This window comes from Bison bison, unplaced genomic scaffold (assembly GCF_000754665.1).
Source record: "Bison bison bison isolate TAMUID 2011002044 unplaced genomic scaffold, Bison_UMD1.0 scf7180017864252, whole genome shotgun sequence".
Taxonomy (NCBI): domain Eukaryota; kingdom Metazoa; phylum Chordata; class Mammalia; order Artiodactyla; family Bovidae; genus Bison; species Bison bison.
The window spans coordinates 2497434-2511724 of record NW_011494824.1 but is presented as its reverse complement, the minus strand read 5'-3'; the positions used below and the strand labels follow the sequence as shown (position 1 = coordinate 2511724).

Here is a 14291-nt window from a genome sequence, read left to right as displayed (position 1 = left end):
TTCCCGACCCAGGGATCAAACCCGGGTCTCCCACATTGTAAGCAGACGATTTACCGTCTGAGCCACCAGGGAAGTAGAAGTATCTACTTGTATATATTTTTCAGCTCTAAGAATTCTCTTCTACATTAATACATCTGGGCTTGAATATCAATCTGAACTAAATGATATGTATAATCACTATGATAACTATGCCCTGAGGGATAAAATATTTCAGTTCAGTTTTTTAAAAGAATATGCAAGTATTTAATTAATAAATATACACTCACCTGAAGAATCTGTTTTCCATTAACAACTGTACCATTCTGACTGCCTTGATCCACAAGGACATAACTTTGTAAGTCATGGTCAAAATAAATTTCTGCATGAAACTTGAAAAAAGAAACCAGGTAATTATAAATTATTATACTTTTTTAAACCACAGATAATAATTTCTCCATGATAAAATGCAGTAGACTCTGATGATTTAACTTGTATTATTCTTAATACATTTTTTTTCTAAATACAAAAGAATTACAATGCTTCTGGTAGAAATAAGAAGGCTGCAGGAGAAAAAGTCACCCACCTGTAACTCCACCTATAATTACCATTAATAACTTAGTATGTGTCCTATCTTTTCTACTTTTATAATATTCTTGAGATTATACTATATATAGTTTGAAATAATTTTTCACCTAATATAGTTGCTCACATCATTAAAAATTTTTAACACAAAGGTGATTTGAAATATTCAAGGTCAACTTCTCAGAGTTTCCAAATTTTCAACACTCAGGACTAATCACTCCCTCCTGCTCCACAGCATTTTGTTTATATAACACTTAAACTATACAAAGTTACTGTATATTTGAATGCCACTGTACTGCTTACAATTATTGCTTACATTTAGTTGACAATTTGCTTACCACTTAGTATATAATACAGTGCTTCACATATATTGGGCACGTACTCAATACATGTATATTTAACTGGATATAGAGCTGCAAAAATATTTAATTTAAAATTCTGTAAATAATGCATAAATGGTGGTTACATAAAATGATGCAGCTGCTTTGTGGGGAAGTTTGACAGTTCCTCAAAATGTTAAACAGAGAGTTACCATATGACTCAACAATTCTACTCCAAGGTAGGTATCAAGAGAAATGAAAACTACAGTTCCTAACAAACTTAGCAGCATTACACTTAATAACCAAAAAAATGGAAACAATTCAAATGTCTAACAGTTGATGAACAGATTAACAAAATACTATAGTGTGTCTGAACACTGGAGTATTATTTGGCAATAAAAACAAATGAAGTACTGATACTTGCTACAACATGGATGAATCTCGAAGACAAGCTAGTTACAAAAGGCTACATACTGTATTATTAATATGATTCCATTTACATGAAATGTGAAGAGCAGGCAAATCACAGAAACAGAAAGTAAACTGGCGGTTGCCCAGGGCTGTGGGAGGCGAGGAAGGAATGGGGAAGGACTAGTATTGAGTATGACACTTGTTTTCATAGTGGTGAAAATGCTCTAAAATGGACTGTAGTGATGGTTACACAACTGTGAATACACTAAAAACCTGTGAATTATATACTTTCAAAGGGTAAATTGTATACGCATATAGACTGTATCTCAATAAAGTTTTTAAAATTTTTCATAAATATAAACTTATTATAAAATGTTTTAAACACGTAAAAGAATATATTGAAAAATGTCTACCCATAAATTATTATTCATCGATGTATAGCTCACTCTATCTATCCCCCACCCTTCCTTTCAGAGGTTTGATGTTTTTTTAATCATGATGCATCTCTTTATGCTTTCACCATGTATGTATATATTCATAAAAATTACATGTTCATTTTGTTTTGTTTGGAACTTAATATAATTACGAATCACACTGTATGAATTTTTCATTGAGATATAATTTATAGGCAGGAAATTCATAGGTCTTAAATGTACAGTCTGCTGCTGCTGCTGCTAAGTCGCTTCAGTCGTGTCTGACTCTGTTCGGCCCCATAGATGGCAGCCCACCAGGCTCCCCCGTCCCTGGGATTCTCCAGGCAAGAGCACTGGAGTGGGTTGCCACTTCCTTCTCCAATGCATGAAAGTGAAAGGGAAGTCGCTCGGTCGTGTTGGACTCTTCACAATCCCATGGACTGTAGCCTACCAGGGTCCTCCATCCATGGGATTTTCCAGGCAAGAGTACTGGAGTGGGTTGCCATTGCCTTTCTCCAACAGTCTGATGAACTTTAACAAACATATACTAACAGTATTTATCTCCTTTATCTTGCATCTTTGGCTTAATACCATCTAGCTGTGCTGCAGTTGTAGCTGTACCGTAAGCTATAATACATATTCTTCTAATGACAACAGCCAGGTTTTTTCCCAAGGTTTTACTATTTTTCAAAGTGCTTCTATGAACAACCCTGTCCATGTACTCTTCCTGTGGACAATACAAGGATTTTTCTGGGGGTATACCCTTAGAAATGAAACTGCTAAGCCATCTACATGCAAACAAACTTTATTAGATACTGCCATACGATTTTCCTGGAGAAGGCAATGGCAACCCACTCTAGTACTCTCACCTGGAAGAGGAGCCTGGTGGGTTGCAGTCCATGGGGTCGCTAAGAGTCGGAGACGACTGAGCGACCTCACTTTCACTTTTCAGTTTCATGCATTGGAGAAGGAAATGGCAACCCACTCCAGTGTTCTTGCCTGGAGAATCCCAAGGACGGCGGAGCCTGGTGGGCTGCCGTCTATGGGGTCGCACAGAGTCGGACACGACTGAAGCGACTTAGCAGCAGCAGCAGCATATGATTTTCCAGGCTTCACAGATGGCTCAAGTGGTAAAGAATCCATCTGCCAATGCAGGAGCTGCAGGAGCTGCAAGTTTGATCCCTGGGTCAGGAAGATCCCCTGGAGTAGGAAATGGCAACCCACTCCAATATTGCTGCTGGGATAATCCCATGGACAGAGGAGCCTGGTGGGTTACAGTCCATGGAGTCGCAAAAAGTCAGACATGACTAAGCACACACATATCATTTTCCAAAGTGGTTAGACCAATTTATACTCTCAACACCAATCTATAAGAATTCCCATTGATCTATTAAGTTTTAAATAACACTTTGTATTGTCAGAATTTTTAGTTTTTGCAGCATATCAAGTGTGAAATTAAATTTCATTACTGTGGTTTTAATTTGCATTTTCCTGATTACAGGTAAGGCTGAAATCTTTTCTTATATTTATTAGCCATTTGGGTTTCATCTTCTGTAAATTTTCTCTTCATATCCTTCATACATTTCTTTCAATTGGGTTGTTTAGAAAAACTATATCAAAGAGTTTAAATAATTTCAAATCTTATGACTGGAAACCTTATTCCAAAGACCTTTCTAAATTACGCTCTCAATAGGAATGATATTTAATAAACAGGATGAATGAAAACTGACACTTTGGTCTCAATTGTATTTCTTGAATTACTACAAATATTGAATGGTTTTCGCAAGTTAAGCATATTTCCTCTACTGTGAATTACTTATCTATGTCCTTCACTCATTTACCTGTTGGTATCATAGGGGGTTTAAAAAAATGAATTTGTATGAGCTTTTAAAATATAAGGGATATATATTTTACCAGATCTGATTATCTTAGACTGCCATTTAAATTTATTTCTTAATATAAAGAATTTCAAACTTAAATTATTTAAAATTACCTCATCTTCTGTGACTTTATTTCTTTTTTTAAACTTAGAAAGTCCTCTCCTATCCACTGGTTAAATATTAGTTTCTGTTTTTCTCCTAATATTAATATGAAATACATTGGAGTTTTTTTACTTTAACTTTTTCATATATCTGGATATGTGTGATATATACTGTCAAACTGATTTCACACAACTAAAAAACTACCTACGCCACCAGTGGACATGTTTGTTTCAAAGAAAGGAAAAGCAGAAGTGCCACCAGAGAACTACCTACATTTCAGACGGAAGTAGAAAGACGCCTTTGTTATTTATAGACAGGGTTTTGTTTGGAGGCAGAAAAATCAAGGATCATGAGAAGGTAAAAAAGGAAGATAATTTGGTCTGAATTAAGATTACAAGGACTTCCTTCCCTCTGAGTGAACCCAAACAAAGTAAAATAATCAGACTTTCAACTAATAATGAAAAAACAAATTTCATTCCAAAAAGACAAAAATCACAAAAAATACATAGTTTAGAACCATATTATAATCCATTAAATAGAAACAAAATGGGGTTGATGAAAGGTCAAAAAACATAACAGTTATAAAAGGGAAGGGGGAAAACCATAGAAAATATAGTAAAGAGAAAAGATAAACAAGACTTTTGATAGCTAAATCTTATAATTTAAGCTGCAACTCTGTTCTCTTTGTTTGTTTTGAAAAACCCAACTGCTCTTTTTCCTGAAACCACTAGAAAATCAACTAGGAAAAGCTGTAAAATCATCTAGAAAAAGCCTTGAGTGGTAGAGGATAGATTATTCTTGAGTTGAAAAATACCATGGACTCAAAGTTAACTCTGCACTGAAGTAGCCTGAACCCTTGTGTGATTTATTTTGAACTGCCACAATATCCAGCATAGTGACTTCACTCAATAAATATTTGCTAAACAGGTATTGCTTAACACTTAGTCTACATTTCTACTCCTGCTCCAGTCTGTTAAAAACTAAACATTATTTTAGTTCACCCAAATTTTGATGGAGAATTTTTTTTTCTCAAGTAATGGAATAAACAACCTGCATTACGTTCATTACCATTACTGTATTGACTATTAACCTTTCTTTTTCATCTGAAAAACCCTAGCTTTCTGCCATAATGATGATTTACCAAGTCACACCGAGGGGGCTGTATCTGAAAAATCAAAGAACTTACCTTACTGACACCAACTTCAGGGATTCGGAGAGTATGCTCCATATCTTTTTCTCTGCAGAGTTAAGTAAAATTAAAATGCCTTTAATACTTTTTGAAGCATATTTAAATGCCATATTTAAAGAATTTTTTTAAAGATAATTTTGCTTTAAAAGATACGTTAGGATGCCAGTCTCCCTATAAGACTAAACCCAGTTTCCGCAATGCAACTCTAAATTTCATGTCTGAAAGTAGGTCCCGGAACTACCTTAACTCTTTCATAAGGTAATTGTAGCGGTCCCCAACCTTTCTGGCACCAGGAACCAGTTTCGTGGAAGACAGTTTTTCCACAGACCAGGGCAAGGGTATTTGGGATGATTCAAGTGCGTTACATTTACTGTGCACTTTATTTCTATTATTATTATATTGTGATATACAATGAAATAATTATGCAATTCACCGTGACCCAGAATCAGTGGGAGCCCTGAGCTTGGCTTTCTGTAGTTAGATAGTCCCATCTGGAGGTGACGGGAAACAGTGACATCTGAAGCGTGCTGCGAGTGACGAGGCGCAGCTGTAAATAAGATGAAGTTTCCCTCGCTCACCCAGTGCTCCTCTCCTGCTGTGCAGCCCGATTCCTAACAGGTCCAGGGGTTGGGGACCCCTGTTTTGGTACATCTGTCACAGGCCAGTGAACATCCAGCAGGATAAAACATCCTTTGTAGTAATGTCAGTCCAGATCTGTTGACTACGTGTCTACCTCTATTACTACGTGTAAAAGGAACATACTATTCTCCAAGAATTTAAAATTAAGATACTGTATGAAACCTGAATTAAAGATATATTACCTTTCCAGTTGGGAAGTAAGGAAATTATCGTACTCATGATTAAAATCTACTTCTCTACCAAGCTGGTTTGAGTTACATAGGGGTAAAAGAAAAGGATCAAAGAAGGAGGTCATACTGGGTTTAAGGTAAGTAACTTAAGCCTAGAAAAAGCAATACCAAAGGTAAGAAAATGATGAAATCTCTGTGGAAGGTATCACCAAGATTTTATCTCTTTACATCGGCAGACCGCTTTAGAGACAATAAAGTTATGTCTGCAACTGACTTCCAAAATCACGTGACAAAAGGCAAGTGTCAGAATAGTTTCTGAGTGAAAGAGGGAGAACAAGGATATCATTTTTTGTCTATCCTACAAGCACCACACATATTTAATGATTAATTGGAATAAGAAAAATAAACAGAATATGATAATGGTAAACATTTTTACCTTCCAATTGTAGCAGGATTTACAGCTGTAATGATAAAAAGTGATCCTGTCTGCAACACAGGTGATCTAATTACAATTACTCTAATACATGGGGGCCAGATTTTTTCTTCATCTGCCAGAGAAAGAAATGGGTAAGTATTAATTCAAAAATAACAAATGCCCAGGGAATAGTAGAAGGCATACATAAAGCTAAAATAAACTGATCAAAAATCTTCCTTCTGTTTAAAACAACCTTCTCAAATTCTGCTATATGACATACACAATAAGTAAGTTTTAACAACATTAGCAATTTAAAATAATCAACTTAAAGATATACAGCAGCTATCACAATTACAAAATAATCAACTCTCTCCTTTTTAAGGCATTGGTATTTGAAAATATGGCCCCCCCCAAAAAGCATTTTTTAAGTTAGAAAAACTGAGTCTACCCTTTTAAGAAAAAAATGAGAGGAAATTCCATTAAGAACAAAATATGCTTGTACACATTAATACAAAATTCTGAGTTTTAAAAGTATGTAATTATATTAAGTAAAAAAAAAAAAATCAGATTTACCATAATACCTATGTAGCTGAATTAATGCATTTTTTAAGTTAGAAAAACTGAGTCTACCCCATAAGAAAAAATGAGAGGAAATTCCATTAAGAACAAAATATGCTTGTACACACTAATACAAAATTCTGAGTTTTAAAAGTATGTCATTATATTAAGTAAAAAAAAAAATCAGATTTACCATAATACCCATGTAGCTGAATTAATGGAGAAGGCAATGGCACCCCACTCCAGTACTCTTGCCTGGAAAATCCCATGGATGGAGGAGCCTGGTGGGCTGCAGTCCATGGGGTCAATAAGAGTCGGACACGACTGAGCAACTTCACTTTCACTTTTCACTTTCATGCACTGGAGAAGGAAATGGCAACCCATTCCAGTGTTCTTGCCTGGAGAATCCCAGGCACGGGGGAGCCTGGTGGGCTGCCATTTAATGGGGTCACACAGAGTCAGACAAGACTGAAGCGACTTAGCAGCAGCAGCTGAATTAATGGCCTACTCTTTAAAGGCAACTGCCTTTCCTCCCTCAACTACAAAAGTGGACAATAAATATCTAACCCATTAAAAGAGACTTAGTACAGACTTAGGAAAGAGTAGGTAACTTGGTTTTTTGTTCTACTGAGTAGGCCATTCAATGCAATTAGACTTTAGGGTCCAAGTAGTGGTCATTTATTCATACCCTACTGTAATTATAACCAAAGTTATCATTTTTAATAATGTTATTAAAATAATCTCTATAAAACAATCAGCTCACTTTTTCGCAAATATACGGGCTACTAACACTTTTAACTACTGTGTTGTACTTTTACAATGACCATAAAATAATGGCTATTTTCTCACCTTCATCTTCAGTATCTTCTGCCGTTGCATTGTCTTCACTGGTAAGGTCTTCATCGGAACTGTCCTCGGTCTGAGAGTCTGTAATTTCACCTTCTTCAGGCTCACTATCAGTGTCTATGATTTTCTCATCTTTAAATGAAGCCGAGTTATAAATGTTTTCATTAAGAGGAGATTCCACAGTCTTCGCACTAACTGGAACAGTATATTTGGGAGGACTATTTTTGTAATGAATGTCTACTTTGGCCTTCTTTTTCACATTTGCAAAATCTTCTCCCTCACTGCAGCTTATATGTTCAATATTGGACGTTTTCTGATCTTCTGAATTCAAATTCTGGAAAGAGGTGGGAACAGGAGAGAAGAGTCTTAAACATGACCATCTTATAATGTTTAAACCTAAATGTTTCAATGAATTAGTGAAAGCATATGTTCAGCGAAATAACAACAGCTATTACCTCTACTGCCTCTTCCTCTTATTATGTTCCCTTTCGTAATGATGTTACCATCCACTTATCCAAATCAAAAGTCTTTGACATCTCCTTAACCACTCCATGGAATCAATTACTGAGGCTATAGACTATGTTTGAAATTAATCCCAATTTTCTCTCCTTATCTAGTACCATTGTCTTAACTGTCCCAATCCAGGTCCTCATCACATATTGCTTGGACCATGTGAGAGCCTAGAACAATGCTGTCAAAAATAAAATGCAAGTTTTATATATATATATATATATGCTTTAAAATTATCTAGTAGGGTCATTAAAAAGGTAAAAAAGAAGCTGGTGAAATTCATTTTGTTACTTTACCTCACTCAGTACTTACAAAATATTATTAATTATATATAAAGATGACATTTCATCAGTATAAAAATTTTTACAAATACTTTATATGGATTTTCTGTACCAAGTCTTCAAAACTGAGCATAGTTTATACTCAACTAGGTAAAGTATCCTAGCTACATTTATTTTTTTTATTTTTTATTTTTTTTTCCTAGCTACATTTAAAGTGCTCAGTAGCCACATGGAGCTGGCAGAACAGTGCAGGCCTAGAGAATACAACTAAACCTAAATTGTCTTTTTGAACTTTGAGTCAATTAGTAAGTCAACGTACATGACATAAAGAATCAGCACTAATTACAGCAGGGATTTAAAGATCTAAATGTACCTAATATATCACAACTGAAGTTTTGCTAAAATATAGAGTCGGCTTCATGATACAGAAAACAGTACAGATGAGTCAATTACATCTCTTTATTCTGAACTTCCAACTTAACTAGCATAAGCCTTTTATTATTTATTATACATGCATATTGGCCATACGCTAGGACAAATGAACATATCCATTATTTTAACTTTAGAAGAAGCAGTTATCTTCCTCTAGTTTGTAACACACTCTAGTTTTCTTTCTACCTTAGGGCAACATGATGAGGTGAAGTCATATGTTCTGCTGTTATTTTATAAGATATGAGAGCATCCTAAACACATGTTTTTAATGGTAGCATAAATTCAGTTTGAAGACTGGCTAAACATTCACAGCATGCTAAACTATACGTATTTTCAGCAACACAAACTCACCAAGGACAATAACAAGAGCAAGTTCCTGAAAAGCTATGAGGAACTTTAAAGACCACTGTAAACTATAGCCAAAAAATTTCCTGATCTATATATGCTTAAAAGAAAAGCAGTTTCCAATATTATGTATTTTATTATTGTTTATAGGACAACACATGTAGAGGAAAATGAGGGAAATAGAAATAGGTACTGCTTTTTAAAACTGTCAGTCTCGAATGTTAGATAAATATCCATTAAGATAAAAGAAAGGCCCAGGGCCTACATCAGGCATATATTCATATTTCAACTTATTACTCTAATCTCCTTACCCTACTTCCTTCCTTCTGTATACTCTACTGCTGCTAAGTCGCTTCAGTCGTGTTTGACTCCGTGTGACCCCATAGATGGCAGCCCACCAGGCTCCTCTGTCCCTGGGATTCTCCAGGCAATACTCTCTCTCTCTCTAAGTCGCTTCAGTTGTCTCCGACTCTGTGCGACCCCATAGACGGCAGCCCACCAGGCTCCGCCATCCCTGGGATTTTCCAGGCAAAAACACTGGAGTGGGTTGCCATTTCCTTCTCCAATGCATGAAAGTGAAAAGTGAAAGGGAAGTCGCTCAGTCATATCCAACTCTTAGCAACCCCATGGACTACAGCCTACCAGACTCCTCATGGGGTTTTCCAGGCAGGAGTACTGGAGTGGGGTGCCATTGCCTTCTCCGGGCAAGAATACTGGAGTGGGTTATTTCCTTCTCCAAGGCATGCATGCATGCTAAGTCGCTTCAGTCATGTCTGACTCTGTGCGACCCCACGGACAGCAGTCCACCAGGCTCCTCTGTCCACAGGATTCTCTAGGCAAGAATACTGGAGTGGGTTGCCATTTCCTTCTCCATCCGTATACTCTGCACTTCCAAAAAGTGAGGTCCAAGAATATCTTAAAACTCAAGAAAAGGATGAGGATGTCCTAAAACTGGTTTCCTCCCATGCGACACAACTACCTTTTATAATCCTTGGGGAATTCAAAAATTTTATTAGTATTTTTCTTAAGTCCTTGTCCTAAATTAACATATTTTTACAGAAGGATGGTAAAGATGAATGGCTATGAGAGCTAAACTGGACCAACGTCTCACAGAACGCTATCAAATTTCATCATCTAGTTTGTCAGAAAAGGTCATTTGAGGACCCCTATATATTCTTTGCTTTGCTGGGAGAACTGGTTTCATTAACATATCCTTTCAAACAGTTCAATGACGAGTGACAGGTAGGAGTCACTAACACAGAGGTCTCTGAAAAAAAAGAAAAATAATTTTTGGCATTTTTCTTACTTACTCTTCAATTCTTAGGTACTGTCAGTGAAAATAATAGAGAAATAAATAGAGAATTGAGATAAAATTTCAAGAACAGGGAAGTGGCCAAGATGGTGAAGTGGGAAGACCCTGAACTCATCTCCATGGACACACCAAAATTACAACTACTTACAGAGCAACTATCTATGAGAATGACCTACCTGAACACTAGCAGAAAAGACTTTCCACAACTAAAGACATAAAGAAGGAACCACACAAGATGGGTAGGAGAGGTGGAGACCCATACCCCTATGTTGGCAAAGCACAAATGGAAGGGCTATCCCAAGCAGAGGTTCCTTCCAAGGAGTGAGGAGTGGGAGGCCCAAATGGGGCTCCCCAGCCTGGGGATCCTGAACTGGAAAGACAAGCCCCTAGAATATATAGCTTTGAAAAACTAGCAGAGCCTATGTTCAGGAGAACTGCAGAGAGACAGGAGTAAGATTCAGCTCTTAAGGCACATGTAAGATGGCACACGTTCTGAGTCTCAACATAGAGGTAGTAGCTTGAAAGGAGCCTGGGCCAGCTGTTTTGGGGAATCTGTTGTACCCCAGTAGCAGTGGCACTGGAACACATCTTTCTAGAATCTTTCATCCGGTCTTCCCTGCCCTGCCCACCTGCTGGCCGGCACAAGCCCCTGGATTTCCAGAAGACAGCCACACAGGGACTCGTCCAATGGGCCAGGAACAGCCCCGAGCCCCTGGGTCATGCAGTCAACCTCACAGGAAGGCCACCCTTCTCTCGACTGGGCCTGCAGTCACCACGCAAGGCACAACCTCACAGCCAGCCAGGGTGAGGGCCAGTCCTGCCTTCCAGCGCCCCCACAGTCATCAGCCTCACCACAACAGAAGGATGTACACAGCCCACATAGCGAACATCCCCAGAGTAAAAAGTTCTGGTGACCAGAAGGGCATGTGCTGCCTGGGCCCTAGAGGAGGTCTACTAAATAAGGCCACTTCTCCAAGATGGGAAACATAAGCAACCTACCTACCTTGATGTCTACCTAACACACAGAAATAAATACAGTGAACAGAAGACAGTGAGGAGACAGAGGATATGTTCTCAACAAAGGTACAAGACATAACCTCAGAAAAAGAACATTCTTCCAAAATATAGGTTTAAAAAAGATTTTTCCACTATTTTATAAGATGTTCCCATACTTCAAAGAATACAATTAAAATCTAGTCAAATCACAGTAAAAAAAAAAAAAAAAGAACAAATGGAGATAAGCAATCTACTGGATAAAAAGCTCAAGGTGATGAACATAAAGATGCTCACAAACTCAGAAGAATGAATGAACATAAAATTTCAGTAGTTAGAAAACATGAAGAAGAACCAAACAGAGCTAAAGAAAATAAAACTGAAATTGAAAGTATACTAGAAGGAACAACAAATTAGATGATATAGGGGAACAGATCAGCAATCTGGCAAAGAGTAGTAATCACTCAAGCTGAAGAGATAACAAAAGAAGAGTATATGCTACTGGAGATCAGTGGAGAAATAACTCCAGAAAGAATGAAGGGATGGAGCCAAAGCAAAAACAATACCCAGCTGTGGACGTGACTGGTGATAGAAGCAAGGTCCGATGCTGTAAAGAGCAATATTGCATAGGAACCTGGAATGTCAGGTCCATGAATCAAGGCAAATTGGAAGTGGTCAAACAAGAGATGGCAAGAGTGAATGTCGACATTCTAGGAATCAGCGAATTGAAATGGACTGGAATGGGTGAATTTAACTCAGATGACCATTACATCTACTACTACGGGCAGGAATCCCTCAGAAGAAATGGAGTGGCCATCATGGTCAACAAGAGAGTCCGAAATGCAGTACTTGGATGCAATCTCAAAAACGACAGAATGATCTCTGTTCGTTTCCAAGGCAAACCATTCAATATCACAGTAATCCAAGTCTATGCCCCAACCAGTAACACTGAAGAAGCTGAAGTTGAACGGTTCTATGAAGACCTACAGGACCTTTTAGAACTAACACCCAAAAAAGATGTCCTTTTCATTATAGGGGACTGGAATGCAAAAGTAGGAAGTCAAGAAACACCTGGAGTAACAGGCAAATTTGGCCTTGGAATACAGAATGAAGCATGGCAAAGACTGATAGAGTTTTGCCAAGAAAACGCACTGGTCATAACAAACACCCTCTTCCAACAACACAAGAGAAGACTCTATACATGGACATCACCAGATGGTCAACACCAAAATCAGATTGATCATATTCTTTGCAGCCAAAGACGGAGAAGCTCTATAGAGTCAACAAAAATAAGACCAGGAGCTGACTGTGGCTCAGACCATGAACTCCTTATTGCCAAATTCAGACTGAAATTGAAGAAAGTAGGGAAAACCACTAGACCATTCAGGTATGACCTAAATCAAATCCTTTATGATTATACAGTGGAAGTGAGAAATAGATTTAAGGGCCTAGATCTGATAGATAGAGTGCCTGATGAGCTATGGAATGAGGTTCATGACATTGTACAGGAGACAGGGATCAAGACCATTCCCATAGAAAAGAAATGCAAAAAAGCAAAATGGCTGTCTGGGGAGGCCTTACAAATAGTTGTGAAAAGAAGAGAAGCGAAAAGCAAAGGAGAAAACGAAAGATATAAACATCTGAATGCAGAGTTCCAAAGAATAGCAAGAAGAGACAAGAAAGCCTTCCTCAGTGATCAATGCAAAGAAATAGAGGAAAACAACAGAATGGGAAAGACTAGGGATCTCTTCAAGAAAATCAGAGATACCAAAGGAACATTTCATGTAAAGATGAGCTTGATAAAGGACAGAAATGGTATGGACCTAATAGAAGCAGAAGATATTAAGAAGAGATGGCAAGAACACCCAGAAGAACTGTACAAAAAAGATCTTCACAACCCAGATAATCACGATGGTGTGATCACTGACCTAGAGCCAGACATCCTGGAATGTGAAGTCAAGTGGGCCTTAGAAAGCATCACTACGAACAAAGCCAGTGGAGGTGATGGAATTCCAGTTGAGCTATTCCAAATCCTGAAAGATGATGCTGTGAAAGTGCTGCACTCAATATGCCAGCAAATTTGGAAAACTCAGCAGTGGCCACAGGACTGGAAAAGGTCAGTTTTCATTCCAATCCCAAAGAAAGGCAATGCCAAAGAATGCTCAAACTACTGCACAATTGCACTCATCTCACACGTTAGTAAAGTAATGCTCAAAATTCTCAAAGCCAGGCTTCAGCAATATGTGAACTGTGAACTTCCTGATGTTCAAGCTGGTTTTAGAAAAGGCAGAGGAACCAGAGATCAAATTGCCAACATCCGCTGGATCACAGAAAAAGCAAGAGAGTTCCAGAAAAACATCTATTTCTGCTTTATTGACTATGCCAAAGCCTTTGACTGTGTGGATCACAATAAACTGTGGAAAATTCTTCAAGAGATGGGAATGCCAGACCACCTGATCTGCCTCTTGAGAAATGTGTATGCAGGTCAGGAAGCAACAGTTAGAACTGGACATGGAACAACAGACTGGTTCCAAATAGGCAAAGGAGTTCGTCAAGGCTGTATATTGTCACCCTGTTTATTTAACGTATATGCAGAGTACATCATGAGAAACACTGGACTGGAAGAAACACAAGCTGGAATCAAGATTGCCGGGAGAAATGTCAATAACCTCAGATATGCAGATGACACCACCCTCATGGCAGAAAGTGAAGAGGAACTCAAAAGCCTCTTGGTGAAAGTGAAAATGGAGAGTGAAAAAGTTGGCTTAAAGCTCAACATTCAGAAAACGAAGATCATGGCATCTGGTCCCATCACTTCATGGGAAAGAGATGGGGAAACAGTGGAAACAGTGTCAGACTTTATTTTTCTGGCTCCAAAATCACTGCAGATGGTGACTGCAGCCATGAAATTAAA

At 37.9% G+C, this 14291-nt stretch overlaps 1 protein-coding gene across 1 annotated transcript in view; it reads right to left on the bottom strand.

Moving 5' to 3' along the window:
* Positions 1-14291, bottom strand: part of AGGF1 (angiogenic factor with G patch and FHA domains 1) — a 47017-nt gene that overhangs the window by 13434 nt on the left and 19292 nt on the right. The window contains exons 6-9 of the mRNA XM_010847619.1: positions 7508-7838; positions 6122-6233; positions 4874-4925; positions 267-368 (exon numbers count right to left, since the gene is read on the bottom strand). Of these exons, the coding sequence (XP_010845921.1) occupies positions 267-368; positions 4874-4925; positions 6122-6233; positions 7508-7838 (597 nt within the window). The remainder of the gene's footprint in view (positions 1-266; positions 369-4873; positions 4926-6121; positions 6234-7507; positions 7839-14291) is intronic.